The sequence below is a fragment of the Pteronotus mesoamericanus genome, unplaced genomic scaffold (genome assembly GCF_021234165.1).
Source record: "Pteronotus mesoamericanus isolate MK-2021 breed Mesoamerican mustached bat unplaced genomic scaffold, CSHL_Meso_final contig_90, whole genome shotgun sequence".
Classification (NCBI taxonomy): Eukaryota; Metazoa; Chordata; class Mammalia; order Chiroptera; family Mormoopidae; genus Pteronotus; species Pteronotus mesoamericanus.
Window position 1 is genome coordinate 20,771,720 of NW_026555277.1, and position 27,329 is coordinate 20,799,048.

At 37.0% G+C, this 27,329-nt stretch overlaps 1 protein-coding gene across 1 annotated transcript in view; it reads left to right on the plus strand.

Moving 5' to 3' along the window:
• Positions 1-366: 366 nt before the first annotated feature.
• ICA1L (islet cell autoantigen 1 like) overlaps positions 367-27,329 on the plus strand; it is a 51,560-nt gene continuing 24,597 nt past the window's right edge. Inside the window, exons 1-6 of the mRNA XM_054586205.1 lie at positions 367-431; positions 7,346-7,514; positions 10,295-10,367; positions 16,389-16,512; positions 17,664-17,862; positions 21,129-21,254. Of these exons, the coding sequence (XP_054442180.1) occupies positions 406-431; positions 7,346-7,514; positions 10,295-10,367; positions 16,389-16,512; positions 17,664-17,862; positions 21,129-21,254 (717 nt within the window). The 5' untranslated portion in view covers positions 367-405. The remainder of the gene's footprint in view (positions 432-7,345; positions 7,515-10,294; positions 10,368-16,388; positions 16,513-17,663; positions 17,863-21,128; positions 21,255-27,329) is intronic.

Sequence of the window (27,329 nt, forward strand, 5' to 3'; positions counted from 1 at the left end):
TGTGCCACAGAATTTTACTAATTAGTTTATGTGTGCTATAATGTGAAAAAGTTCGAAAATTGCTATTTAGATTGCCCAATGATATACTCCTTTTCTCTGGAGCTTTTTTTTTTTCAGAGAAAAGAATGTTTCAGTCTTTTCTGTGAAGTGTAGGTGTAGGGTGTGTGTGTGTGTGCATGTGTGAGAGAGAGAGAGAGAGAGAGAGAGAGAGAATGTTTTGCTACTGGAGAGCAAGGAAGGGGAAAAGAGCTATGCATTTATTTTCACGTAACCATTTTGTTTTCAGACCCTCTGCTGTGTTGGTGTGCCAAGTCCAGAGCTTTCCTGATTCGATTTCTTCAACTTCATTGAGTGACACAGATTAGGGAGGGGTCTCAGGTTCCAGACAGCTTTACACAAATTTCAATGAATCCTCGGTCCACTTCCAAATGGTGAGTCTTTCAGATGTTCTGAGGAGTAACGACTCATTTCTCATTAGCATTTCTCTATTAGTTCCTTAGGTTATTGCTTTATCTGCTGTGTTCCAAAAATGTACTGAAGCCTTTCATTTGCTTTTGTCAGTATACTTATTCTGTCTATACTTATGAGTAAGTAGATTACTCTTCACCTTTACTGTTATTTTATTGGGTTTGGGAAGGAAAATCAGGTATGTGCATGTGGTCAGTCTACATTTTCAATAGGGCACTCTTATAATGCATTTTAATTCTTAAAGGGCAAGTTCTTTCTCTTCCAGGCTATTCTCAATATTGAGCCTTAGGTTTTGAAATTCATATCTTACTCATTTTCATTTTTTGGTGGGCTATAAGTAATTATTAAAATTAAAATAATATCTTATACTTGTATACAACTTTATATTTTTCAAAGCAATTTTGCATGCTATCCCATTTGATCCTAAAAATACGAGTTGGTCTCCACTTGGGTACACTGGGTATGACAGACGATTGGGACGGGTATTGGCCTGAAATTTGCAATAAAGTTGAAAATATAATTCCAAAGTTTCGTGGGAAATTAGTGTTAATATTTTAACATAAGAATTTAGTGTTTGCTACTTTAAAGTAGCAAACTTTAATTTAAAAATTAAAAAAGTAGCTAAAAAAATTTGAAATATATTTAGCCACTTACAAAAAGATAATATTTTCTTCTCCAGTTCACTTCCTCTCCCCTAATACATTGGTTTTTTTTTTTAATTTTTAAAGGGTTTTTTAAAAAGGATATTATTTACTTATTTTTAGAGAGAGGGAAGGGAGGAAGAAAGAGGGAAAGAAACATCAGTGTTTTGTGAGAGAAACATCCATTGGTTGCCTCTTGCATGCCCACAGCTGGAGACCTATCCTTCAACCCAAGCATGTGTCTTGATAGGGAATCGAACCCACAACGTTTTCGTTTGAGGAGTGACACCCAACACACTGAGCCACACTAGTCAGGTCCCTAATACATTGATTATATTTTGAATGGTCTTACTGATTTTCTTCAACATTTTTCAACTCTTTATTTTTTAATAATCTATTTTATATGGTACTCACATATGAGGTCTGTCTGGAAAAGGTCCAGCCTTTGTTAATATAATGATTATGGTTTGCGTGACATCGATGTAACCTGGTAGCCAAGGAGAGTGGACTGGAATTAGCATGCGTGAACAATGATGACTTCACTGTACTAGTCAGTGGGGGCAGCAGATGCCGTTGAATGAGCATGTGTAGTGTGGGGTTATCACATTCAAAATGACTGAGTAGAGCAACAAATCTGCATCAAATTTTGCATTAAGCTTGAACATTCCTCCATGGAAACTATTCAGATGATTCAGAAGTCCACAGCTTTGGGCCACTGGCAATTGGCAGCTTCATCACCACAACACACCAACTCATACATCACGTCTCATGCAGAGTTTTTGGCAAAACTCCAAATGACCCAGGTGACTCAGTCCTCCTACAGCCCAGATTTGGTGCCCTTTGACTTCCGGCTTTTCCCAAAACTGAAATCACCTTTGAAAGGGAAGATTTTGAACTGTTGATGAGATTCAAGGAAAATGCACAGCAGCTGATGGCCCTTGGGAGAACTGTGTGAGGTCCTAAGGTGCCTACTTTGAAAGGGGTCTGAGGTGTCATTGTCCTATGTGCAATGTTTCTTGTATCTTGTATCTTTAATAAATGCCTCTATTTTTTTCCCTATTACATGGCTGGATATCTTTTGTAAAGTGCTTGTATTCTGTATGAAATAATATGACTAAAGTGGTATAAGTAAATTAATTGTATTTCCATAGTAAATTCTTAAATCTGTTAAAAAGTCTGAAAAGTAGATGATAATCCTAAACCATATAGCTTTTGGGAGGGGAAAAAAGATCTAATTTGTCTTCTTTATATAGCCTTTTCTTTACAGACTAAAGTTATGCTGACTACTAAAATTATAGACTACTTACATAAAAATCAATCTTATTGTAATGGAAATTCAAATGTGATTTGCAATGTAGACATTAATTTTGTTAATGACTCATCTCTGTTGTTTTCATTCTTATAAGTAACACCCTTTTTTAAGTACCTAATTTTTGGAAACCTATGGGTTAAAATTAGAAAACTAATATTGTATGTTTAAATTAACTGACTATAAAACAGAAGACAACTTTTGCCACCTTCAAAGTGGAAAAGAACACTACCTTTAGAGTCAGAAAACCTGGATGTGTACAGAGTATCAAGATGTCCTTAATATATGTGTGTCCTTGAGAAATTTACTTTAATTTTGCAGAACCTCAGCAATGTCTTCTATAAAACTGGAATAATAAACTCTGCCATTTCTAGCTTTCAGGGTTATCATAAGGATCAAAGGAAATAAAATGTGTAAAAATGTTTTAAAAATTGTCAGGGGTACTACAAGTATAATATAATTAGTTTAGTAAGTAGTAGACTAAGATTATCAGGAAATTTTAAATATCTTAAGCCGCCTCTAAGACTTTACCTTTTCTGTAACTTTGAATTCTTTTTGAAAAATGATTAAGGTTTAGTCCTTTTATAAGAATAATAGGTCGAGGTGGTAACATCTCTGTGGGCAACTTACCTGCTTAGTATAAGATTTTTGTGGTAATTGCCATAGTCTTTCTGTTCTAGATAAACACAAGTGTGCATTTAATTTACTTTTATCGTAGCAGTGTCTTATTGGTATATAATTGCAACGCCAAGTATAGTACCCACAACAAAGCTGACATTTATTTAATAAGTGCATGAAACTGACTTTCTTACTGGGACTGTTCGGAAATTTCAGTGTATTTAGTTCTGCACTAGTTCTGGTGTCTCAGTGTATTTGTAAATTTTAACTACTCTAGTCCTGCAATGGTTCTAGTATCTCAGAAACAACTCAGTAACCAAACCGTGTTTGGCTAACCAACAGTTAAGGTCACCTGTCAGAAAGGATTCATGTTTATAACCTGGATAGTGATTCTAGCCTAATATAATATATCCTTTAGAGCAGATTTGAGGAGCAGATTCTCTTTTTTAAAAAATTTAGTCTTTATTGTGTTTTTTTCCATTACCATAGTCCCCTTATACCCCTTTCCCCCCAGCAGTCACCTCATTGTTGTGCATGTCCATGAGTCCTTTCTCCTGAGATTTTCAGTCCATGCTTTGATAGTTTGTCTTTAATATCAGTAGTCCCTAATAATTTCAGTAGGCTTCATGATTTATACTTGTCTTTTATCCATTTTTAGTTTATTCTGGTGTATGGTGTAAGTTGGTGGTCTAGTTTCTTTCTTTTTTTTTTTTTTTATGTACCAGTCCAGTTCTCCCAGCACCATTTATTGAAGAGGCTATTTTTACTCCATTGTATGCTCTGCTCCCATTGTCAAATATTAATTGACCATAGAGACATGGGTTTATTTCTGGGCTCTCTATTCTGTTCCATTGATCTATGTGTCTGTTCTTATGCCAGTACCAGACTGTTTTGATTATAGTGAACTTACACAGTTTGATATCAATTATTGTGATCCCTCTAACTTTGTTCTTCTTTCTCAAGATTGCCGTGGCTATTTGGGGTCTTTTTTGGTTCCATATAAATTTTTGGAGTATTTGTTCTAGATCTGTGAAATATGCCATTGGTGTTTTAATAGGATTTGCATTGAATTTATAGATTACTTTGGGTAGGATGGACATTTTAATGATGTTAATTCTCCCAATCCATGAACAGGGTATATGCTTCCATTTATTTATATCTTCCTCAATTTCTTTCTTCAGTGTTCTGTAGTTTTCTGAGGATAGGTCTTTTACCTCCTTGGTTAAATTTACTCCTAAGTACTTTTTTATTTGTCATTGTTGCTATAGTAAATAGGAATTTTTTCCTAGTTTCTCTTTCTGATATTTCATTGTTGATGTACAAAAATGCCACCGATTTCTGAATATTGACTTTGTATCCCACTACTTTGCCAAATTCACTTACTGGGTTGGGTAGTTTCTTGGTGGAGACTATAGGGTTTTCTATGTATAGTATCATGTTGTCTGCAAATTATGACAGTTTTACCTCTTCCTTTCCAATTTGGATGCCTTTTAGCTTGTGGATTTTTAAAATAATTTTTTAAATTTATTTTTAGAGAGGAAGGGAGGGAGAAAGAAAGGGAAAGAAACAGTAATGTGTGGTTGCTTCTTGCGTGCCCTCTATTGGAGACCTGGCCGGCAACACAGGCATGTGCCTTGACTGGGAATTGAACTGGCAACCCTTTGGTTTGTGGGCCGGCACTCAATCCACTGAGTCACACCAGCCTGTCAATTTTTAATTGCAGTTATTGAACTTTGCAACTGGAGACTTTAACTTGTTCTCTTTTAATATTTTGCCTCTCACATTTGTAGTGCACATATCTTATTTAAGCCTTTGTGCATGTTTACAACAGCTGCGTTAAAGTGCTCTTCTGATAATTGGAGTATCTGGGAAATCTTTGAAATCTGTTTTTATTGACTGCATTTTTCTTAAGTGTGAATCACATTTTCATATCTTTACATGTGTAGTGTTTTTTGATTGGGTATTTGGCATTTTAAATAATATGTTTTAGAGACTCTGGATTCTGTTTTGCTTCTTGAAACAAAAATTTTTATTTTAAAGGCAGTTAACTTGGTTTAACTTAAATTCGAGACTCCGTCTCCTCTCTAGTGGTAGCAGCTGAGATCTTTGCTTAGCTACTTCAGTTTTCAGGGGCTGATTTCCTGCCAGGACCCCTGGGATCCCCTCCCTCGCCTCATGATCAGCACAGGTCTTGGGAGGACTTTGTATATAGATTTTTGAGATCCCCTCTTCTTTGGCTGGCCTCCCTTCCAGAATATTTTTCCTAAATTTCTGGTAGTTTCTAGTGTTGAACGCTATCATCTAATAACACACCTGTGAGATTTTGCTTTCTGTGCAACCTACCCACCATGACAAACAGATTTAGCACTGCTCTCAGTCAAAAAAACAAAAATGTGCAAATCTCATTTTTTGCAGACTTACCCACCCAGCCACTGTCCTCCCCTTGCCAGGGACTGTGTGCACTCTGCAGGTAGGATAGCTTCCAGAGGGGAAAAAGAAGACTAAGTTTATTGCTCTCAAGTCCAGTCAGATAAATTACGCTTTCCCCCAGTGAAAGAGATAGTGAGGGAATGGAAAGAGGCCAGAGAGCACTGTCTGAGCTACAGCAGCTTGGAAGTTGAGGTAGGGAATAGATGTTCTCTCCTGATACTCCCTAGATTTTGTTCTCGTAACTGATTGGGCCTAAGCCTGCAGTCAACATAGCAGAAGAGATCAGTAGTTAGTCATACAATTGGACTGACGCTCATGCTAATTACAACTGGTGGGGCAGGTGAGAGAGGGGGCTGAACAAAAACAAGTCAAGAGCAACCAAAACCAGAAATTGGGGTGAAAAGATGAATTGCAAGGTTTTCCTCAAGACTATGTGTCAATATACTATATAATGCTATTTGTTCTGTCTAATGTTGCCTGACGCATTATAACAACATAATACTGTTTATTGTTTTAGGTGGATCCCATATAGCGTACCTTTGGATGTAGTTTTTTGTTTTCTATGATTTGAGGTTCTTTATGTTTCAGAGGAAATTTGCATTTATACAAATAGTGTAACTCTTCTTACTCTGTCATTTTTGTTTACACTGTTTTTTTATGTTGCATTACTCCTCTTTTTCCCACCCTTCTGCCAGTTTTTCTTGTTTAGCCCCTTGTAATTTATAAATTAGACATTCCATTTTTATAATTAGTAATTACATTAAAATAAAAAGAAAATGAATCTTTCTTTACCGACAATAAGAAATTAGTATCTGCCGATTCCCCTGGAAATGATGAATGAGTCATATACCTTAGTACTTCCCTTTGTTCCTATCTCCCACCATTTAATAGAGTAACTTGGGCTTTTTAAACTATTAATATTTCTTTTTTTCTACTTCTCCTTAAGGAACGCTTTTCACATTTGCCTTTCCTTATATAGTGATGTTAACGTTGTTAAGAACAACCACTTTGACATTAATTTTTAAGCTTACAGGTTACAATTTCCATCTCTATTTCTTTATAACAGATCTCCCCTATACCTAAGATCTTTGTTGTTTGCATACTAAAGTATTTCTTTGAGTGATTTTTAAATAAGAGTGTGTATCTGGATCTTGCATATCTGAGAATATTTATTAAATGTGTGTATTCTTTTGACATAGCAGTTATAACTATAGGAAGTTTTCCTAAGGAAATGATAATGGTATGCAAAGATGTGTGTACAGGTCCATTTTGCAGTATTATTACAAAAGCAAAAATTCAAAACTAATAAATGTCTACAAATTGGTCAGATAATTGGTCAAATAAAATAAAATTATTTCCAGCCATTATTGCAAAATCGTAACAGTTTTATTACCTTTATCACCTAACTGAAATTATGTATCATTAATCTTTTTGCCTGTTACTTGTGCAGGTTATAATTATTACAGGTATATCATACAAGACAAACATTAGCATGTTTAGCTGTTAATATACTATTTAGCATCTTTTTTAGTTTTTAATTAAATATTGGCTAAGCAGATATTTGTTATTGAAAATATATTTTCATTGTATTTTTCCGTTACCATTTATTCCCTTTATATCCTCCTCTCCCCAACAATCACCATACTGTTGTCGGTGTCCATGAGTCCTGCTTCCTTTTTGTTCAGTCCCTTTCCTACCTAGCTACCCCCGCCCCTCAGAGCTGTCACCTTGCTCTCTATCTATGAGTCTGTCTTTAGTATGCTTGTTAGTTCAGTTTGTCCATTAGATTCCACATATGCGTGAAATCGTATGGTATTTGTCTTTCTATGATTGCCTTATTTCACTTAGCATAATTTTAATTTTAGTCTGTTCCTTATAGTCACTCTATGGATTCCTTTGGGCAACCTAGAGCAGAAGATGACCAGTCAGTGGTCAGCAGAATGCAAAAAAAATACTGGAGAACTAAACAGATCTTCATCAAAGCCACAGGAAAGAAGGAGGATGAGCACGTGGTGGCATCTGATGCAGAACTGGATGCTAAACTGGAGGTAAATATGAGGATTCTGTGCATTGCATATTACTGGTTATTATTTGGGACTACAAGGGGGACTATGACAGGTTTTTACACTGAAGAAGTTATTAGGGTAAATACAAATTTGGTAATAGAATAATATATCCATCTGTTAGATCTCCTGGATAGGTCAGAGTTCTCACAAATTGAGAATTGACAGAACTGGTGCTCATAAATTAGATAAATCATGAATTAAGTAATTTCTGTGGTGTAAGTAGTATAGTTTTTAACTAAATACTAATGAATTAATTAGATTTCTAACTGAGGCTATATACTCATTGCATATCATGTCATAATAGTTTTACTACATTTATGTGAAATCTTACATCTCACTGAAATAAGTCAAAATTTTTGTTTCAATTATTAAGAGATAGAGTTATTGAAGTATTTCATAATACATTTTTGGCTCTTTTTCATTTTAATTAAAAGGAATAATTACCATGAAACAACTTTAAACTTATAAGTAATTAGGCTAATTAGAGGAAAGGTCTCATGTATATTAATAAAAGGTCTGGACTTTAATTAATTTAATCCTCACCCAAGGATATGTTTATTGATTTTTAGAGAGAGAGGAAGGGAGGGGAAAAGAGAGAGAGAAACAGCTTTGTGAGAGAGAAATATCAGTTGGTTGCCTCCTGTACATAGCCTGACTGGGGATCGAATCCTCAACCTTTTGGTGTATGGGATGATGCTCCAACAAACTGAACCACTGGGTCAGAACAAAGGTCTGGATATTTAAATGCAGGCTTACTAATTCTATTTACATATACTAATTTAAGATAACTTGCTCAAATATTTCCAAGCAGATGCTCTGTTATGCTTGTAATATAAACATTTGTTGGGATTCTTAAAAATAAAGGTCGCCCTGTTTAGTGTGGCTCAGCTGGTTGGAGCATTGTCCCAAGAACCAAAGAGCTGTTTGTTTGATTCCCAGTCAGGGCACATGCTTGGGTTGCAGGTTTGATCCCTTACTGGGGTGCCTTTGGAGGCAACCAATCAGTTTCTCTCTCATGTCAATGTTTCTCTCTCTCCTTTTCCTTCTCTCTTCCTCTCTCTCTCAAAGCAATGAAAAAAATGTCCTCAGGTGAGGGTAAAAAACATTTTCAGTAAAGATCTAATTAAATAGGTCTTAATCTACTAAGTATTTTCATTCTCAGTAAGTAACCCATGTCATTGCCATAACACATATGGAAATAGATAAATTAACAAGCTTTTACTATCTGTGTTGAATCTTAGGATTCAATGACAAGTGTTGGAAAAAATAAAGTGACTTTATTGTAAGTATTTTATGTTTTAACACTAAGGGAACTCTTCACTGTGTCCACCCATATTCTCCAGAAGATATTTTTGTATTGTTTTACATCATTAGGTAATCTGTGGGTGACATATTTTATAGTTTAGTGTTATGCTTGCTCATTAGACAAATATTTGGAATCAACCAAGAACTTTCTCCCACATTTGTACTATTTTTTTAAGGACAAGAAATATTTTCATTGTTTGTACACATATATCAATCATTATGTTGTACACTTTAAATGCACATTGATATTTATTTTTCTCTTTCTTCCTCCCTCTCTCCTCTCTAAAAATAAATTTTAAAAATAGATAAATAAAATTTTATTTGTGAAATTATACCTTACTAAAACTAAAAAAAAATTTCATTGTAAAAATTAATAGCAGTAGTATATAAATCTTTCAAGGCCCATGGAAAAAATCAACCATAATCACTTCATCGTAGTTACTATCATTTCTTGTATTCTCTTCTAGTCTTCTTCCATATGGATTTAAAACAGCTTTTTAAGTTGCCAAATGCATATACCAAGTTCAGTTGAAACCTATATAAACTTACATGGAAAATGGATGGTTGCTCTCCATTTAGATTTTAGTGTCTGTTACCAATCTTCCTTAGTCCTAATCAAACATCAGAATAATAGCAAAAGTGCTTCAGAGATGGGATGGTCAGGGTTAATGGTGATATTGGACAGTTAGTTTAATAATCAAAGGGTTAGGACCTAATATATCACAGTGCCAAGGTCTTTTTGAAGCAATTTTTCAGCATAGGAGTTTGTTAGAAGAAGGCTACACCCTAAAACCTATGCCAGCCATTTCTCTGGGAAAACCTAAATTTATAGATATGTGTGAAGAATTACCTAATGCATATGTGTCCTAATCTCAAACTTTCATGTTTTTACTTTGAAATGGTAGTTACTAGATAATTGATTTTTCTAGCAATAGTAGTAGCTATTAGCAATAGTAGTAGGAATTACGTGGAAATTTTTAAACAAATAAATTTGCAAGCAATTTATTTTTGATATTATAATACGTTATTTAATATTTATGGTAAATTCACTGACCTCTTTTGCTTAGGCCGATATTGGAGAAAAGCCAGAGCCAGAGTTAACATTTTCTAAGGTTAACTATATTCTTCATCTGTGGTTGGCAGCACTTGATGCAGTTTATGTTGGATTTACCCTTTTGCTATTTAGACAGCTTGAAGCTGAGGAGAGTACAAACTCCACAGTTACACATTTTTATTAGCTCCCATGTATTTATCACAATTTTTTCCAAACATGATGGGGGAAATCTAAATGGGCTTTCTATATCAGAAATAAAACCAAAACTGAAGTACATCACAGTCCAGGAAAAAAAAAACATGCTACATATAAGAAAATGTTCTGCTTTTGAAGTGCTTATAACAGATATTTTTTATTTGTTTATGGTTCTCTAAATTGTCCTAATAAAATTTATATTTCAAAGGTTTTTCATTCCATTCAAGAGACATGCACTGAACTTCTGAAGATAGTTGAGAAATATCAGCTAAGACTCAATGGTATGAAATCATAGATATATGTCTTGTAATTCCCACATAATGTAAATATTTATTTGAATGAAATGTTTAATGTAAAAATAGTTTATTGAACTGTTTTGTCAATAGTTTCTTATGACAACATATGAATATTTACAGTGACCTATTCTCAAAGTCCCCAGTGTCCTCTGACAGATTCATTTTGCTAAATTCAGTTTTACTGCCCAGAATCTTAAGTGGATTTGCTTCCATCACTTAAAAACTCTCTCTTGACCCCCCACTTGCCCTTGTAGTTACCATGCCATCCCTGTGCCCCTTTAACAGAAAATTTTGACATAATTGTCTATAAGCACAGTCTTTTTTAAAAATTGATTTGAGAGAAAGAGATAAAAATGACTTGCTGTTCCACTTATTTATGCATTCATTGGTTGATTCTCATATGTACCTGGACCAAGGATGGAACCCACAACCTTGGCTTATCGGGATGATGCTCTAACCAGCTGAGCTACGTGGCCAGGGCTGTGTGCACAGTCTTTTTTCCTGTCCTTACACTCTCTTTTGTACTCACTCCAGTTAAGTTTTCATCCCCACCACTCCACCAATTGCTCTTGTCATAATCACGAAAAGCTAAACCCAAGGACCAATTCTCAATGCTTATCTTACTTGTCTTATCACATTATTTAACACAGTTGATTATTCCCTCCTTCTTTTGGCTTGGCTTACAGGAACCATACTTCCCTGGATTTCTTCCTACTGGTCATTTCTTCTCGGTATCCTGCCTTTGCTGGATTCTTCTTCCTTCTTGCCTTCTTCAAGTTGGAACTAAATCTTTGAATCTCTTCTCTTGCTTTAATTGCAGTGGCCACCTTTCTGAACTTGGTTACCACTCCGAACTCATTTCCTAAAACCCTCTTTAGCTATATCGATCTTCACGTTAGGCATATCTGCACAGAGAGCTCGCTGACTTCCTTCAGGTTTTTGGTCAAATGTCACCTTTTTAGTGAGACCCCCATATCTAAAATGAAATATTCTTCTTTCTTATAACTTTCTTGACTACTTAACAATATTCAACATTTTATATATTATCAATGTTTTTCTTACCAGCACTGTAATATGCTTTCCTTATTGACAGGAATTTGTCTGTTTTGTTTATTTCTGTGGCCTCAAAGCCTAGAAACGATGTTTTAACATGCTATTTGTACTCAGTAAATATTTGCTCAAGGAATGATTTTTCTCCTGAGGAATGTAAATTAATCTCAAAATCTCATTATAATTATCCCTGCCCTGTGTGGCTCAGTTGGTTGGGTGTTGTCCCACAAAGTGCAAGGTCACCAGTTGGATTCCCCGGTGATGGCACACGCCTGGGTTGTGAGTTTGGTCCCTGGTCAGGGCATATACAAAAGGCAACCAATTGATAGTTCTCTCTCACATTGATGTTACTCTCCCTCTATTTCTCCCTCCCTTCCCTTTTCTCTAATAAACAAAACAAAAAAAATACCCACATTATAGTGAAAACTCATATATTATTCCATTAAGTCAAGGAACCCAGTATAGCACAGTAATTTTTTGTGTACCTGCCATATATGTGTAAAACTATGTGTGTTTCCCAAAGATACAGTTGGAGAAACAACTTTTTGTGACACAATAAAAGATCCAAATAGTATGTAATTGAGTTCAGAATAGTGATACAGACATAACTCTGAATTCTTTCAGAGTGAAAAATAACTATGGATTATAGTAATTAGTAAAGGCAACTCCATTGATGGAAACTGAGATAAAACATAAAGGGTTTATAGAAATTGAATATATGGAGAAAAGATGAGTTTTGGGGTCAGGGAACAAGCTTAAAGAGTGAGAACAGTCTGCATGGGCAGAAGACTTTGTAACTGGGAGTAATAAGGGGATAAAAGAGCAAAGGAAGGTGGGACAGATTGCTAAGGACCTTAAATATTTTACCAACTAGCAAAAGCCATCACAATCATTGGAACAAAGGAGTCCTGTGGTAGAAATGGACATGTGAAGAAACATTGGCCAGTTTGTACATCCTGTGCTCTTGTCTTAGAATCACTGGATTTTTTAGCACACCAGTGGAGCATTTGAGAATAAGGAAGATATATACACATAGATTTCACTGTGTACTCTCTCTTCAAGACTGCTTATAATTATGTGATTTCTTAAAGACTATTCCACTGATATATCTTCTTTTGAGCGTAACAGAAGACAACTGCATTAGATTAGTCTAGCACCACAAATCTTTCTAAGAATCACTTGACTGGAGGAAGAACACATAGGATCACGGTCTCTCTAGTTTTTGGCAGCTGGTTCCAACACAGAAGTCAGCATGATTTGCAGAAGTCAGCATGAGAAGTCAGTCATCTCCTACCCTTCATGCATTAACAAGGATGAGGTTCAGTGATAATTTATGTTCACTTGACATGTGATAATAAAATACTCCAAGTTCTCAGAATGATCATATACAAATTAATATTTTTAGTAGTTTTCATTGAAATATATTTTACAAAGTTCTGATTCAGAGGAAATGTGTAATCAGTATATATCTCAAGTAATCAAAGTGTTAAATTAACGAGACCCCTCAAATCCAGTCTACTCTGGAGCAGGTTAAATGTTCATAAAACAGCACTGGTTTTATTAAAGATGATACTGCAGAACATGAAGGCAGTTGCAGGCAGGATAAGGGAGGAGCAGTGGGAGTGGGGAGTTCGCAGGTAAGAAGGCCTGTTCTGCTGCTACCTCAGAGGTACCCAGGACTTCCCTTTCAGTTTAACTTCAGTTTTTCCATCAGTAAACACAGGTGAAGTTAAGTATGACATTTCTAATTTTTTCCACTTTAAGCTTACAGTTTGAACACTTTATGGCCCCCCACCCAATACTGTGATTAGAAGATTGTTATGCACTGGATTAGTGCTTCCAAAACTTTGAGGTACAGGACCACTCTTTTTTTGTGTGTTTTAAATTCAATCTTCTGTAAACTGACACTTTTGCAAAACACAGTAATTTTTATAAAAATGAAATTAAAGAAGATGAAAAATATAAGCACACCTTTTAGAATTCGATTAAACTATATAAAATACTTAAGAGAATTCAAGACTTCCAGTCAAGATGGAGGTGTAGGTAAACACACTTTGCCTCCTCACACAAATGCAACAAAAAATTACAACTAGACTACAAAACAAATATCACCCTGATTTGCCAGAAAATTGAGCTGTAGGGAAGTCCAACAACCAATGATTTAAAAAAGCCACATTCATCCAGATGAGTAGGAGGGGCAGAGATGTGGAGACCAGCAGAGGTGCAGAGAAGCAGAGAGGCTCAGAGAGGCTCAGAGAGCCATAGAGATGCGCAGAGACATGCAGAGATGTGGAGCAGATGGTCCCACATACAAGCGTGGTAGATAAAAATCAGGAGGGATACCTCAGGAGCAAGAGATCCCAGCCCCAGAACAGACCATCCAGCCTAGAGTTCCAGCACCAGGAAGAGAAATCCCCATAATTTTGGCTGTAAAAATCAGTGGAGGATGGGGTGGCAGAAGAAACCGTGGGATTCACAGGAGAATCCTCGTAAAGGGCCTGCAACAGATTTAGGACTTACAAAAGCTCGCCCCATCTGGGATTCAGCACCAGGGCATCAGCTGGAAGGACACCAGTGGCATACAGGGAGAAACTGAAGTGACTGGCAACACAGTGATTGTTGGGAGGCAGCTTCCTCTCAGGAAAAACTCCAGAGGTCAGCTAGCAGACCTGTTCCCTCTCCCTGAGCCCTCCCACACACAGAGCCACAGAGCGGTGACATTGGCAGCCCCACCATGGTGAGTACCTAAGACTCCACCCGATACAACTTACAGGTACATTTTTCTACAATAGGCCACACTACTAAGATAGGGAGTCAGAAACAAACATAGGGAGGCTGTCAAAAAGAGGAGAAAAAAGAAACATGGCCCAAACGAAAGGACAGAACAAAATTCCAGAAAAAGAACTAAATGAAATGGAGATAAGCAACCTATCAGATGCAAAGTTCAAACCACTGGTTATCAGGATGCTCCAGGAACTCACTGGGTACTTAAACAGCATAAAAAAGACTGAGGCAGAAATGAAGGTTACATTAAGTGAAATAAAGAAATATCTACAGGGAACCAACAGTGGAGGGGCTGAAGCTGAGAATGAAGTCAACAATTTGGAACATAAAGAAGAAAACACCATTCAATCAGAACAGCAAGAAGAAACAAGAATTAAAAAAAAAAAAGATGAGGATAGCCAAAGGAGGCTCTGACACATCACCAAGCATACCAACATTTGAATCATAGCAGTGCCAGAAGGAGAAGAGGAAGAGCAAGAAGTTGAAAACTTATTTGAAAAAATAATGCAAGAAAACTTCCCTAATTTGTTGAAGGAAATAGACAAGTCCAGGAAGCACAGAGAGTACCAAAGAAGATGGACCCAAAGAGGACCACACCAAGACACATCATAATTAAAATGCCAAAGGTTAAAGACAGAATCTTAAAAGAAGCAAGAGAAAAGCAGATAGTTACCTACAAACGAGTTCCCATAAGGCTGTCAGCTGATTTCTCAAAAGAAACTCTGCAGGCTAGAGGGGGCTGCAAGAAGTATTCAAAGTGGTAAAAGGCAAGGACCTACAACCTAGATTACTCTATCCAGCAAAGCTATATTTAGAAGGGAAGAGCAGATAAAGTTCTTCTCAGACAAGGTAAAGCTAAAGGAATTCATCATCACCAAGCCATTATTATATGAAATGTTAAAGGGAATTATATAAGAAGAAAAAGATCAAAACTATGAACATTAAAATGGCAATAAATTCACAACTATTAAAATTGAATTTAAAAAACAAACTAAGTAAAAAAGAAGAACAGGAACAGAGTCATAGATAATGGAGACTATTTAGAGGGTTATCAGTTGGGAGGGGGAAGGGGAAGAATGGGGGAAAAGGTCCAGGGATTAAGAAGTACAAATTGGTAGGTATGAAATAGACAGGGGGATGTTAAGAACAGTATATGAAATGGAGAAGCCAAAGAACTTATGTGTATGACCCATGGATATGAACTAAGGGGTGGGATTGCTGGAGAGAAGGGGCGGACCAGGCAGAGCGGGGCAAAGGGGGAAAATTGGGACAACTGTAATACCATAACCAGTAACATATATTTAAAAAAATAAAATAGTCAAATTAGTAAAAGTTTCTAAACCATTTCTTAGTTTTGGTACTTGCCATTGGCTGGTAATAAGTGGTTCTGGACTGACATTGGTTCATGGCCCACACTTTGAGTAGTAAGGTGCTGCACAACAAATTTTAAGATTTCAGCAGAAAAACTGTGGACATCTGTGGGTCTGGGGTACAGAGTACAGGAAACTGAGCCAGGGTGGGATTCAAGAATAAGTTAAATTTAGCCATGGCTGGTGTGGCTCAGTGGATTGAGTGCCAGCCTGCAAAATGAAAGGTCGCCAGTTTGATTCCCTGTCAGGGCACATGCCTGGGTTGCGGGCCATGTCCCCATTGGGGGTGTGTAAGAGGCAACCACACACTGATGTTTCTCTCCCTCTGTTTCTCCCTCCATTGCCCTCTCTCTGAAGATAAATAAATAAAATCTTTAAAGAAAAAAATGTTAAATTTAAATAGGAAATTAATACTTTGTAAGAGGCAAATAATAAAATGCGTCTCCACCCCTTTGAAAATGCATCATTTGTGATATTTGTTGTTTTTGATTTTTTTTTAACTAAAGATGAGTTTTTCCCAAAGCAAGTTCCATGAATTCACTGCATCAAAACCATCTGGGATACTTACTAAAAAAAATAAATAAATAAAATAAAAAATAAAAGGAGATTCTCAAACCTAAAAAATCAATCTCTGGAAATTGAGCTCAGGAATTGCACTTTTAAAATGTCGTCTTCTTCCCCCACTCCCACCTCCCAAGTAATTCATATATATGGATAATTATTTCTATAAGAATTTTAGTTATGTGTATTTTAAACAAATGATAAAAATGAAACAATTAACAATACTGTAATTTCTTCCTAGTTATATCAGAGGAAGAAAATGAACTAGGGGTCTTTTTAAAGCTTCAAGCAGAACGAGATACATCACAGGCTGGCAAAATGATGGCTGCCACCGGCAAGGCACTGTGCTCCTCAGCCAAACACAGGTTTGCATCATCCTTAAATCTGTCGTTGATATGACAGTTTTGATGTATGCACCTAAGTGTGCATATTTGAAAAGGTTATTGATCATTCCAGTAGAGGGTTAAAAGAGAAATATATTGCAGTATATAATTGTTTTGATGCCTAACTCTTATTTATTTTATATTTTAAATAATTATTTAAAAATTGATATTCTCAGTTGCTTAATTCCTAGAAATGAACCTTAGGCCTATATTAAAATTCATTAAGGGGTTTAATGTAACAGAGGCATAGTATAGCTAAAATTTGAATATGTATAGGTATATATTTTTCACTTTTTTGGCTACCATACTATCTATGATTGCATTAGAACTTTTTAAGCAGAAGAAATTTTTTCTTCTTAATTACATACTTTGCATTTATCATTTTGCAGTTTTTTTAATCTTAAAGATACCTGCTGCAAAGAATCTCCTCCAATTATTAAATACAGTCAAAAATCTTTGCATTTTCAAAGGAAAATAAAGAAAGGCCTTATTAGACCTTTAATGACCATTGATAGCTTAAGTAGTTTTCTTCTGAAACACCACATCAATGCCAAAGTCCATTTTTAAGGAAGTGACAGAGACACTCAACATGAGACCCTTAGTCAAAAGCTGACCAGAGGAGCTGGGTTTAACTTGTGTTCCTAACTCCTTATTTTTCTTTTTTGTCCTCATCCTCAGCTGCTAAGAACTTGATCCTCATTAGTTCTTCTAGTATTTCATCTGCTTTTCTATACTCAGGTTTTTCCTAAATTTGTCAAATAAAAAACTTTCTATTTATAGGGTAATGCTTTATAAATACAGGATCTCTTTTTTACCTATGGAACTCTTTTCTAAATGGCAAATTTACTTGACAGGTAATTTATACATGGATTAATAACCAAAATGTTGCAAAAACGATATATTTTCCAAAATAAAAAAAGGGAAAGATATAGACACATCTTTATTAACAATTCAAAGTTGTCTATATGATCCTTATTTGCTTTCTAAAGCTCTTTAGGCATCTTACTAATTTCCTATTTTATAGACGCATCTTGACAGCATATATGCTTTATTGTTGTTTAACAAACCTTTGGTTTGGTTTTGTTTTTCCTGTGGGATGTACATCTGTCTGATATTTACCTCTCTGCCATTAGATTGGCCTTGTATACTCCCCTGTCTCGACTTAAGCAAGAAGTAACAACATTCAGTCACAGGGCAGTCTCTGATACCTTGATGACAGTTAATCGGATGGAGCAGGCGCGCACAGAGTACAGAGGAGCTCTGCTGTGGATGAAAGATGTGTCCCAAGAACTGGACCCAGACACCTTAAAGCAAATGGAAAAGTTCAGAAAAGTATGACAGTATATCCTTCTCCTTATCTTGATACATAGACCTGTTGAGCTTCTACAGAATAACTTAATTAAGATCAGACTATTTTTTAAAAATCTTCACCCGATGACATGTTTATTGATTTTAGAGGGAGAGAAAGAGGGGGAGAGAGAGAAACATCGATCACTTGCCTCCTATACACTCCTTGATTGGGGTTGAACCTGCAACCTAGGTATGTGCTGTGACTGGGAACCAAACCTGCACCGTTTTGGTGTATGGGACAATGCTCCAACCAACAGAGCTACCCAGCCAGGGCAGATCAGACTGTATTTAAGAAAATGGTGTATTATAAATTCTTTGTTCCTTGGAGATCTTTTGTAACTGAACAAAAATGGGCTGTCTATCACCACAAAAGCCAAACTCATGAAGCAGATGCTGGTGAAAAAAAGGAAAGAGGTTTTCTCTGGGTACTACATAATCTGGAAGAATGGCAGATTCCTGTCTCAAAGCCCATCTCCTCAGCATGACCAAGACAAAAACCAGAGCTCCTGCTCCAATTTAAAATACAGTCGTTTGGAGCCTGCAGGTGGCTGCTAAGTAGTCATAGTCCCCACCCAGAGCTTAGCTTGTTTCCAGCTGCTGTTCATTTCAGGCTCCCTCTTGGAGCCTGCTGTGGGGCCCGCATGGCCATGGGCCATGCGGTTTCTAAGGCTGCACAGTCATGTACTCCAGGGAGAGGACACAAATGCATGCGTCAGTGCATTACCATGTGGGAGGGAGGGGGGAGAGAGAGAGAGAGAGAGAGAGAGAGAGATGCCTGTTTAGCCATGAGGCCCGTGGAGAGAACAGACGAATGCACTAGCAGGTGCAGGTTACAAGCAAGTGAGCCATGATCCAGAGCTAGTTTCTTTGTTCCACTGGGATTATAGTAGTTTGAGTGTGGGACAGACCAAGTGATTTGGTCCTCTTTGGGTGGGTCCATCTCCCAACCATTTCCTTCTTTCCCCAGCCTAGACTGAGCGGCCTCTTTGGTCCAGCACCTCCGTCACACCATTTTGACTTCTGTTACTCATGTGCCTATTTTCACTGGTCCCACCCCAATCTGGTACTGGAAGGGTGTGTGTGGGGGGCAATTATCTTGCTAGCTTATTGCATGCTCAGTGTAAGAAACTCCCCCTGCCACTATCTTGGCCAATGGGCGAAGATTCTCCTTCACTCCAGACAGTCTACCAGTAACACTTTGGTTGGAGTACAAAAGGTTGTCATACTTTTTGTCTTACTCTTTGAGTGACAACCCCAATCCATCAACCTTATCTATTAATTTTTGTCCTCATAATTGATCTAACCACCCTTTAAATGTTGCTTACCTGGACTTTTGGGCTTGTTTGTAGGAGGGAAATAGTTTATTAATGAGGAAAAATATATAAGTAAAAATTCGGGTCAGATGATTATTAATTATAAGCAAAATAAAGTGACCAAGTTTTTCATTCTGCCATGATATATAGTTTGACCACAAACTTTTAAAACAACTATGTATGGACATAGGTTTTTTTCTTAATGAACTACTTATTATAAATTTACAATAAATTTACAATACATAAATAATAAAATTCATTTACTCCTTTATTTCACAAATATTTAGAGTACCTATAATAAAAATCATATACAATATTGATGAAGCCTTTATTCTACACCAGCTGTTATAGGTGATTTGTTTCACTGATTATTGACTACTTGCAACAGATCTAGGAAGTAGGTAGACACATGGCCTCAGGACATAGCAACCTATAATTCTATTCCCTTTATGATACTTGACAGTTAGAATACAATTCAAGGCAGTGGTTGCACAACATTGTGAATACATTAATGTCACTTAGTTGTAAATATTTAAATGGTTAAGTGTTATGTGAATTTCACCTCAATTAAAAAAATGATAAAATCCAAACCTCTTATCTGGACCCAAATAACCCTGCACAGTCTGATCCCTGATTCCTCTGAAGCCACATCTTGAACTTACTTCCTGTGCTCCAGGAAGGAATATGTTCTACCCTATTCTTTCCTGTTCTGCAAACATAAGCTCTTTACCCACCTTCCACACCCAGGACTTTTTGTCTGTGCTTTTCTCTGGGGCTGGAATGCTCTCCTCAGGTTCTTAGCATGGCCCACTCATCACCTTTCTGTCCCAGTTCAAACATCATGCATGAGCTCTCCAAGGGCTTCTCTCATTATCAAATGTAGGCACCCATTTCTGTTCATTTATATGTTATCTTTACAGCTTGAGATTATCTTCCATATTTCTTTACTACTTTTTGTTTCCTGTACTCTCCCACTCAGAGGTGGTGGGAAGACTAGTTTTGTTCACCACAATATCCCAGTGACTAGCATAGTGCATGGTACATAATAGGTACCTTATAAATATTTGTTGAATGAATGAGTATATTTAAAAGTTGAATATTCAATCAGCCCTGACTTCTGTGGCTCTGTACATTGGACTTTGTTCTGAAAACTGAAAGGTCACAGGTTTGAATCCAGCTGGGGGCACCCTGCCTGGGTAGCAGGTAGGATCCCCAGTTGGGGACATGCGGGAAGCGGCTGACTGATGTTCCTCTTTCTCTTTTCCTCCCTCCCTTACCCTCTTTCTAAAGATAAATACAATTCTTTAAAAGTTGAGTATTTACTAAGTGACAAATTACATATAAGTAATAGGAGTGTATTTAATTTTCTATATATGTCTTCAGACTTAGAACTATTATGAATGCTTCTCATGTCCTGGCCAGGTTGGAACACCACCCGAATACACCAACGTTGTGTGGGTTCAGTCTCCAGTCAGGGCACATGAAAGAATCAACCAATGACTGTAACAACCACCCGATGTTTCTCCCTCTCTCTCTCCCTTCCTCTCTTTCTCCAAAATCAAATTTAAAAAAAAAATGCTTCTTAACACTGTAACTATATCTCCTTCCCATTTATTCTTCTGCTCTTAACTAAATGTTATTCACCAGTAGTTTTAGGTGTTACTTTTTTATTTGGAATCTGTGTTTTTTTCTTCTTAACTATACACTTTTCATCTATCATCACATACTTTCTCAGCATAAAGATACCTGGAAAGAGTCTCATATTCGGACTCTTTTACTCTCAATTACTAAAGATAGTCAAAATTTTTACCATTAATCATGAAATAATAATACAGGGAAATGGAATTAGTGTTTATTATAATTTCATGTGTCTGAAAATATGTATCATATGCTTTTATGGTATATTTATAATCTGTAACATTTTTGTGGTTGCAGGTACAAATCCAAGTGAGAAATAGCAAAGCTTCCTTTGACAAATTGAAGATGGATGTTTGTCAGAAAGTAGATTTACTTGGAGCTAGTCGCTGCAATATGTTATCTCATTCACTCACTACCTACCAGGTATATGCCTTCATGGTCACTATGTCCTTGTAGTAAAAAGAGCTGTGAGATTCCTTTTTAAAAGGTATCTGAAGGATGTGGGAAAAAAATGTATAATTGATCAGATTCCTTTGATTTGCTTAAGTTGACTTACTGAGGGTATGACAATCTGAAAATCATAGGAGTCCAGTCTGTAAAAAGACCGTAGGAGCCATCTACTCCCGTAGCTTCACAATATTCTTTTTGGTGTCTTAGGAAAGAGAGACCTAGAGATGGTCTAGGGCTGAGGAGGGGAAGGTAGGGGAGGCAGGATTTAAGGCCCATTAGCCCTGGTTTACCTAGAGCTACTCCACTTTGAACTTCTCCTTATAATTTTATTTAAAGCAAAGATGCTGTGACCCACAACATTTTAAATTTTTCTGTCATCTTATGGATGAGAAAAGTGAAATCTATGAGAATTAAAGTAAATGGCAATGTTGGGACAATATACAAAGTAAAAATCTACATTTTCTAATTCTAGGTTATATGTTTGTGTGTATGTGTGTTTAATTCTGCCAAGGCTGCCATCCACATCACTTTAATCTCAAAAGTCTCACTTGTGCTTATATCATTACCCCAAATCACACATAAATAACATAAAATGAAAAAGCCATATATTAATACATAGAAGGTACTGCTTTTAACATGTGTTTATGGATGGCAAAATAGGTGAATAAACTGCATTTACATAACAAAGAATAATAAACTAAAGGAAATGGACATTCACTGCTGATTCTAGGAAATCTACCTAATTCATTTCAATACTGTGGAATTCAACCTGAGACTTCTGGCCAAGATTGAGGCGCAGGTAGATATTCTATGTTTCCTCACACAACCAAAAGGACAACAAATTAAAAATAAAATCAACCTAAACTGCCAGAAAATCATAACTGTATGGAAGTCCAACAACCAAGAAGTTAAAGAAGAAACATTCATCCAGACTGGTAGAAGGGGCAGAGATGGGCAGCTGGGATGGAGAGGATGCATAGAAAAGCAGCAGACAGAGCAGGTGAGGCAGTGGCTGGAGGACCAGGTGGTCCCACATTCACAATCAGATAAACCGGGAGGAAGAACTGGGGAGCAAGAAAGACCGCACAAACCAGAGTTCCAGCGCAAGAAACTAAAGCCTCAAAACCTCTGGCTGTAAAATCCTGTGGGGGTTTCAGTGTCAGGAGAAACTCCCAGCCTCACAGGAATGTTCAGTGGAGAGACTCACAGGGTCCTATAACATACACAAGCCCACCCACCTGGGAATCAGCACCACAAGGGCCCAATTTGCTTGTGGGTAGTGGGCGAAGTGACTGAAAGCCAGCCGACAGCAGAGCAAGTGGGATTGTTCCTTCTTTGACCCCTCCACCACATACAGTGCCACAACATGGCAAAGTGGGTTGCCCAGCCCTGAATACCTAAGGCTCCACCCCTTATAATGAAACCGGTGTACCAAGAAAAATAATATGGCTCAAATGAAAGAACAGATCAAAACTCAAGAAAAAGAGTTAAGCGACGAGGAGAGAGACAACCTATCAGATGCAGAGTTCAGAACACTGGTAGGTAATCAGGATGCTCACAGAAATTATTGAGTATGGTCACAAAATAAAGGAAGAAATGAAAGCTATACAAAGTGAAATAAAGAAAAATATACAATGAAGGGAAAGAAATGAGGACTCAAATCGGTAAGCTGGAACAAAAGAAAGAAATATACATCCAACCGAACAGAATGAAGAAACAAGAATTCAAGACAATGAGAGGCTGAGGAACCTCCAGGACAACTTTAAACATTCCAACATCCAAATCATAAGGGTGCCAGAAGGAGAAGAGGAAGAACAAGAAATTGAAAATTTATTTGAAAAAGATAAGGAAAGCTTCCCTAATCTGGAGAAGGAATTAGACAACCAAGTCCAGGAAGCTGAGAGAGTCCCAAACAAGTTGGACCCAAGGAGGAACACACCAAGACATATCATAATTATATTACCCAAGATTAAGGATAAGGAGGGAATCTTTTTTTTATAACTTATTTTTTTCAAATACATTTGTCTCTGCCTTCCCCCCACCACTTTTCCTTGCCCCCTCCCCACTCCCTCACTCAACCTTTCCCCTTTGGTTTTGTCCATGAGTCCTTGCTATTAGTTCCTTGACTTGTCCCTTCCCTTCATTTTCCCTCTGTCCCTCCTCCCTCCTTCCCTCTTGTCTCTGTTGGTTTCCTTTCCTTTCAATGTTGCTAGTCTTATTTTCCTTGCATCTTTGTACTGTTGGTTAGGTTCTGCTTATAGGTGAGATCATATGGTATTTGTCTTTCGCCCCCTGGCTTATTTCGCTTAGCATAATGCTCTCCAGTTCCATCCATGCTGTCCCAAAGTTTAGTAGTTCTTTTTTTCTTTCTGCTGCATAGTATTCCATTGTGTAAATGTACCATAATTTTTTGATACAGTCATCTACTGATGGGCATTTAGGTTGCTTCCAACACTGGGCAATTGTAAATTGTGCTGCTGTGAACATTGGGGTGCATAGGTTCTTTTGAATTGGTGTTTTGGGATTCTTAGGGTATAGTCCCAGCAGGGGAATCACTGGATCAAAAGGCAGTTCCATTTTCAGCTTTTTGAGGAAATTCCACACTGCTTTCCACAGTGGCTGCACCAGTCTGCATTCCCACCAACAGTGTACTCGGGTTCCGTTTTCTCCACAGCCTCGCCAGCAGCTGTTGTTTGTTGATCTGTTTATGATGGCCATTCTGACCGGTGTGAGGTGGTACCTCATGGTGGTTATGATCTGCATTTCTCTGATGCCTAGTGACACTGAGCATCCTTTCAAATGTCTCTGGGCCCTCTGTATCTCCTCCTTGCAAAAGCGTCTGCCCAGGTCCTTTGCCCATTTTTTGATTTGAAAAGAAGTGGATCATTTGTCTTCTTGGAGTGGAGTTGTGTGAGTTCTTTATATATCTTGGAGATTAAACCTCTATCTGATGTATCATTAGCAAATATATTTTCCAATACGGTTCGCTCCCTTTTCATTTTGATGATGTTTTTTTTAGCCGTGCAGAAGCTTCTTATTTTGATGAGGTCCCACTTGTTTATTCTTTCCTTTATGTCCCTTGCTTTAGGAGACATATCGGTGAAAAAATTGCTGCATGGGATATGAGAGTTTCCTGTCAATGTTCTCCTCTAGGATTTTGATGGTGTTGTGACTTATATTTAAGTCTTTTATCCATCTTGAGTTTATTTTTGTGTATGGTGTCAGCGGATGATCCAATTTCAATTTTTTGCATGTAGCTGTCCAGCTCTCCCAACACCATTTGTTGAAGAGGCTGTTATTGCTCCATTTTATGCGTCTGCCCCCTTTGTCAAATATTAGTTGCCCATACAGGCCTGGGCTTATTTCTGGGCTTTCTATTCTGTTCCACTGCTCTATGGGTCTGTTCTTTTGCCAGTACCAGATTGTTTTGAGTATAGTGGCTTTGTAATATAGTTGGATGTCTGGTATTGTGATCCCTCCTACTTGGTTTTGCTTTCTCAAAATTGCTGTGGCTATTCAGGGTCATTTATGGTTCCATATAAATTTTTGAAATGTCTGTTCTATTTCTGTGAAATGCATCATTGATATCTTAATAGGGATTGCGTTGAATCTATAAATTGCTTTGGGTAGTATGGACATTTTGATGATATTAATTCTTTCAATCCATGAGCACGGTATATGCTTCCATTTATTTGTGTCTTCCTTAATTTCTTTCTTCAATATTGTATAGTTTTCTGCATACAGGTCTTTTACCTCCTTGGTTAAATTTATTCCTAGGTACTTTATTTTTCTTGTTGCTATATCAAATGGTATTTTTTTTCTGATTTCTTCTTCTATTTCATTGCTGGTGTACAAAAATGCCTTTGATTCCTGAATATTGACTTTGTATCCTGCTGTTTTGCCAAATTCACTTACTAGGTTGCGTATTTTTTTTGGTAGAGTCTACAGGGTTTTCTATGATATAATGTCATTTGCAAACAATGATAGTTTTACTTTCTCCTTTCCTATTTGGATGCCTTTTATTTCTTTTTATTGTCTGACTGCTGTGGCTAGGACTTCCAATACGATGTGGAAAAGAAGTGGTGAAAGCGGACATCCTTGTCGTGTTCCCGATCTTAGTGGGAAAGCTTTCAGTTTTTGCCCGTTGAGTATGATGTTGGCTGTAGGTTTTTCATATATGGCCTTTATTACATTGAGGAATGCCCCATTTATTCCCATTTTGCTGAGTGTTTTGATCATAAATAGGTGCTGTACCCTATCGAATGCTTTTTCTGCATCTATCGAGATGATCATGTGGTTTTTGTCTTTCCTTTTATTTAGGTGATGTATTACGTTTATTGACTTGCATATATTGAACCATCCCTGCATCCCTGGGATGAATCCCACTTGATCATGGTGGATAATCTTTTTAATGTATTGCTGGATGCAGTTTGCCAATATTTTGTTGAGGATTTTAGCATCTATGTTCATCAGCGAAATTGGCCTGTAGTTTTCTTTCTTTGTAAGGTCTTTATCTGGTTTTGGGATCGGGGTGATGCTGGCCTCATAAAAAGAGTCTGGGAGTCTTCCCTCCTCTTGGAATTTTTGGAATAGTCTGAGAAGGACAGGGGTTAGTTCCTCCTTAAATGTTTTGTAAAATTCTCCTGTGAAACCGTCTGGCCCTGGGCTTTTGTGTGCCAGGAATTTCTTGATTACTGCTTCAATTTCCCCAGCTGTTACCGGTCTGTTCAAGCTTTCTGTTTCTTCCTCCTTCAGTGTTGGAAGATTATACTTTTCTAGAAATTTGTCCATTTCATCAAGATTTTCAAATTTCTTGGCATATAAGTGTTGATAGTCGTTTCTGACAATCCTTTGTATTTCTGTGGTATCAGTTGTTATTTCTCCTCTTTCATTTCTGATATTATTTATTTGGGTCCTCTCCCTTTTTTTCTTGATGAGTCTGCTTCAAGGCTTGTCAATTTTATTTATCTTTTCAAAGAACCAGCTCCTGGATTGGTTGATCCTTTGTTCTTTTCGTCTCTATGTCTTTCAGTTCTGCTCTAATCTTGACTATTTCCTTCCTTCTACTTGCTCTGGGATTTATTTGTTGTTGATTCTCCAGTTCTTGAAGTTGTAGTGTTAGGTCTTTTATTTGAAATGTTTCTATCTTTTTTAGGTAAGCCTGTATTGCTATGAACTTCCCTCTCAGGACTGCCTTTGCTGTGTCCCATAGGTTTTGGACTGTTGTCTGTTCATTTTCATTTTTTTCCAGAGACTTTTTTATTTCTTCTCTTATCTCAATATTGACTCATTCATTGTTTAATAGTCTACTGTTCAGTCTCCATGAGTTTGCAAGTTTTTGAAGTTTCTCTCTGAGGTTGACTTCCAGTTTCAAGCCCTTGTGGTCCGAGAAAAAGCTTGGTATTATTTCAATTTTCCTGAATTTGCTGTGGCTTGCTTTGTGTCTTATCATGTGGTCTATCTTTGAAAAACTTCCATAAGCCTTTGAAAAGAATGTGTATTTTGCTTCTTTGGGATGTAAGGTTCTATATATGTCAGTTAAGTCTATTTGATTCAGTGTGTCATTCAGCTCCACAGTATCCTAACTGATGTTTTGTTTGGAAGACCTGTTCATTTTTGACAGTAGGGTATTGGAATCCCCTACTACCAGTGTGTTGCTGTCTATATCTTTTTTAAAGTCGTCCAAGATTTTCCTTATATACTTGGGTGCTCGTATATTGGGGGCATATAAGTTTACAATGTTTATGTTTTCTTGATAGATTCTTCCTTTAAGTGTTATAAAGTACCCCTCTGAGTCTCTTTTTATGGCTTTTGTTTTGAAATCTATTTTGTCTGATATAAGTATTGCAACCCCTGCTTTTTTCTCTTGTCCATTTTCTTGGAATATTTTTTTCCATCCCTTTACTTTCAATCTGTGTAGGTCTTTTGCTCTAAGGTGGGTCTCTTGTAGGCAGCATAAGTGTGGGTCATGTTTTCTTATCCATTCAGCTACCCTGTGTCTTTTGATTGGGGCATTTAGTCCATTTACATTGAGAGTAATACTGATAG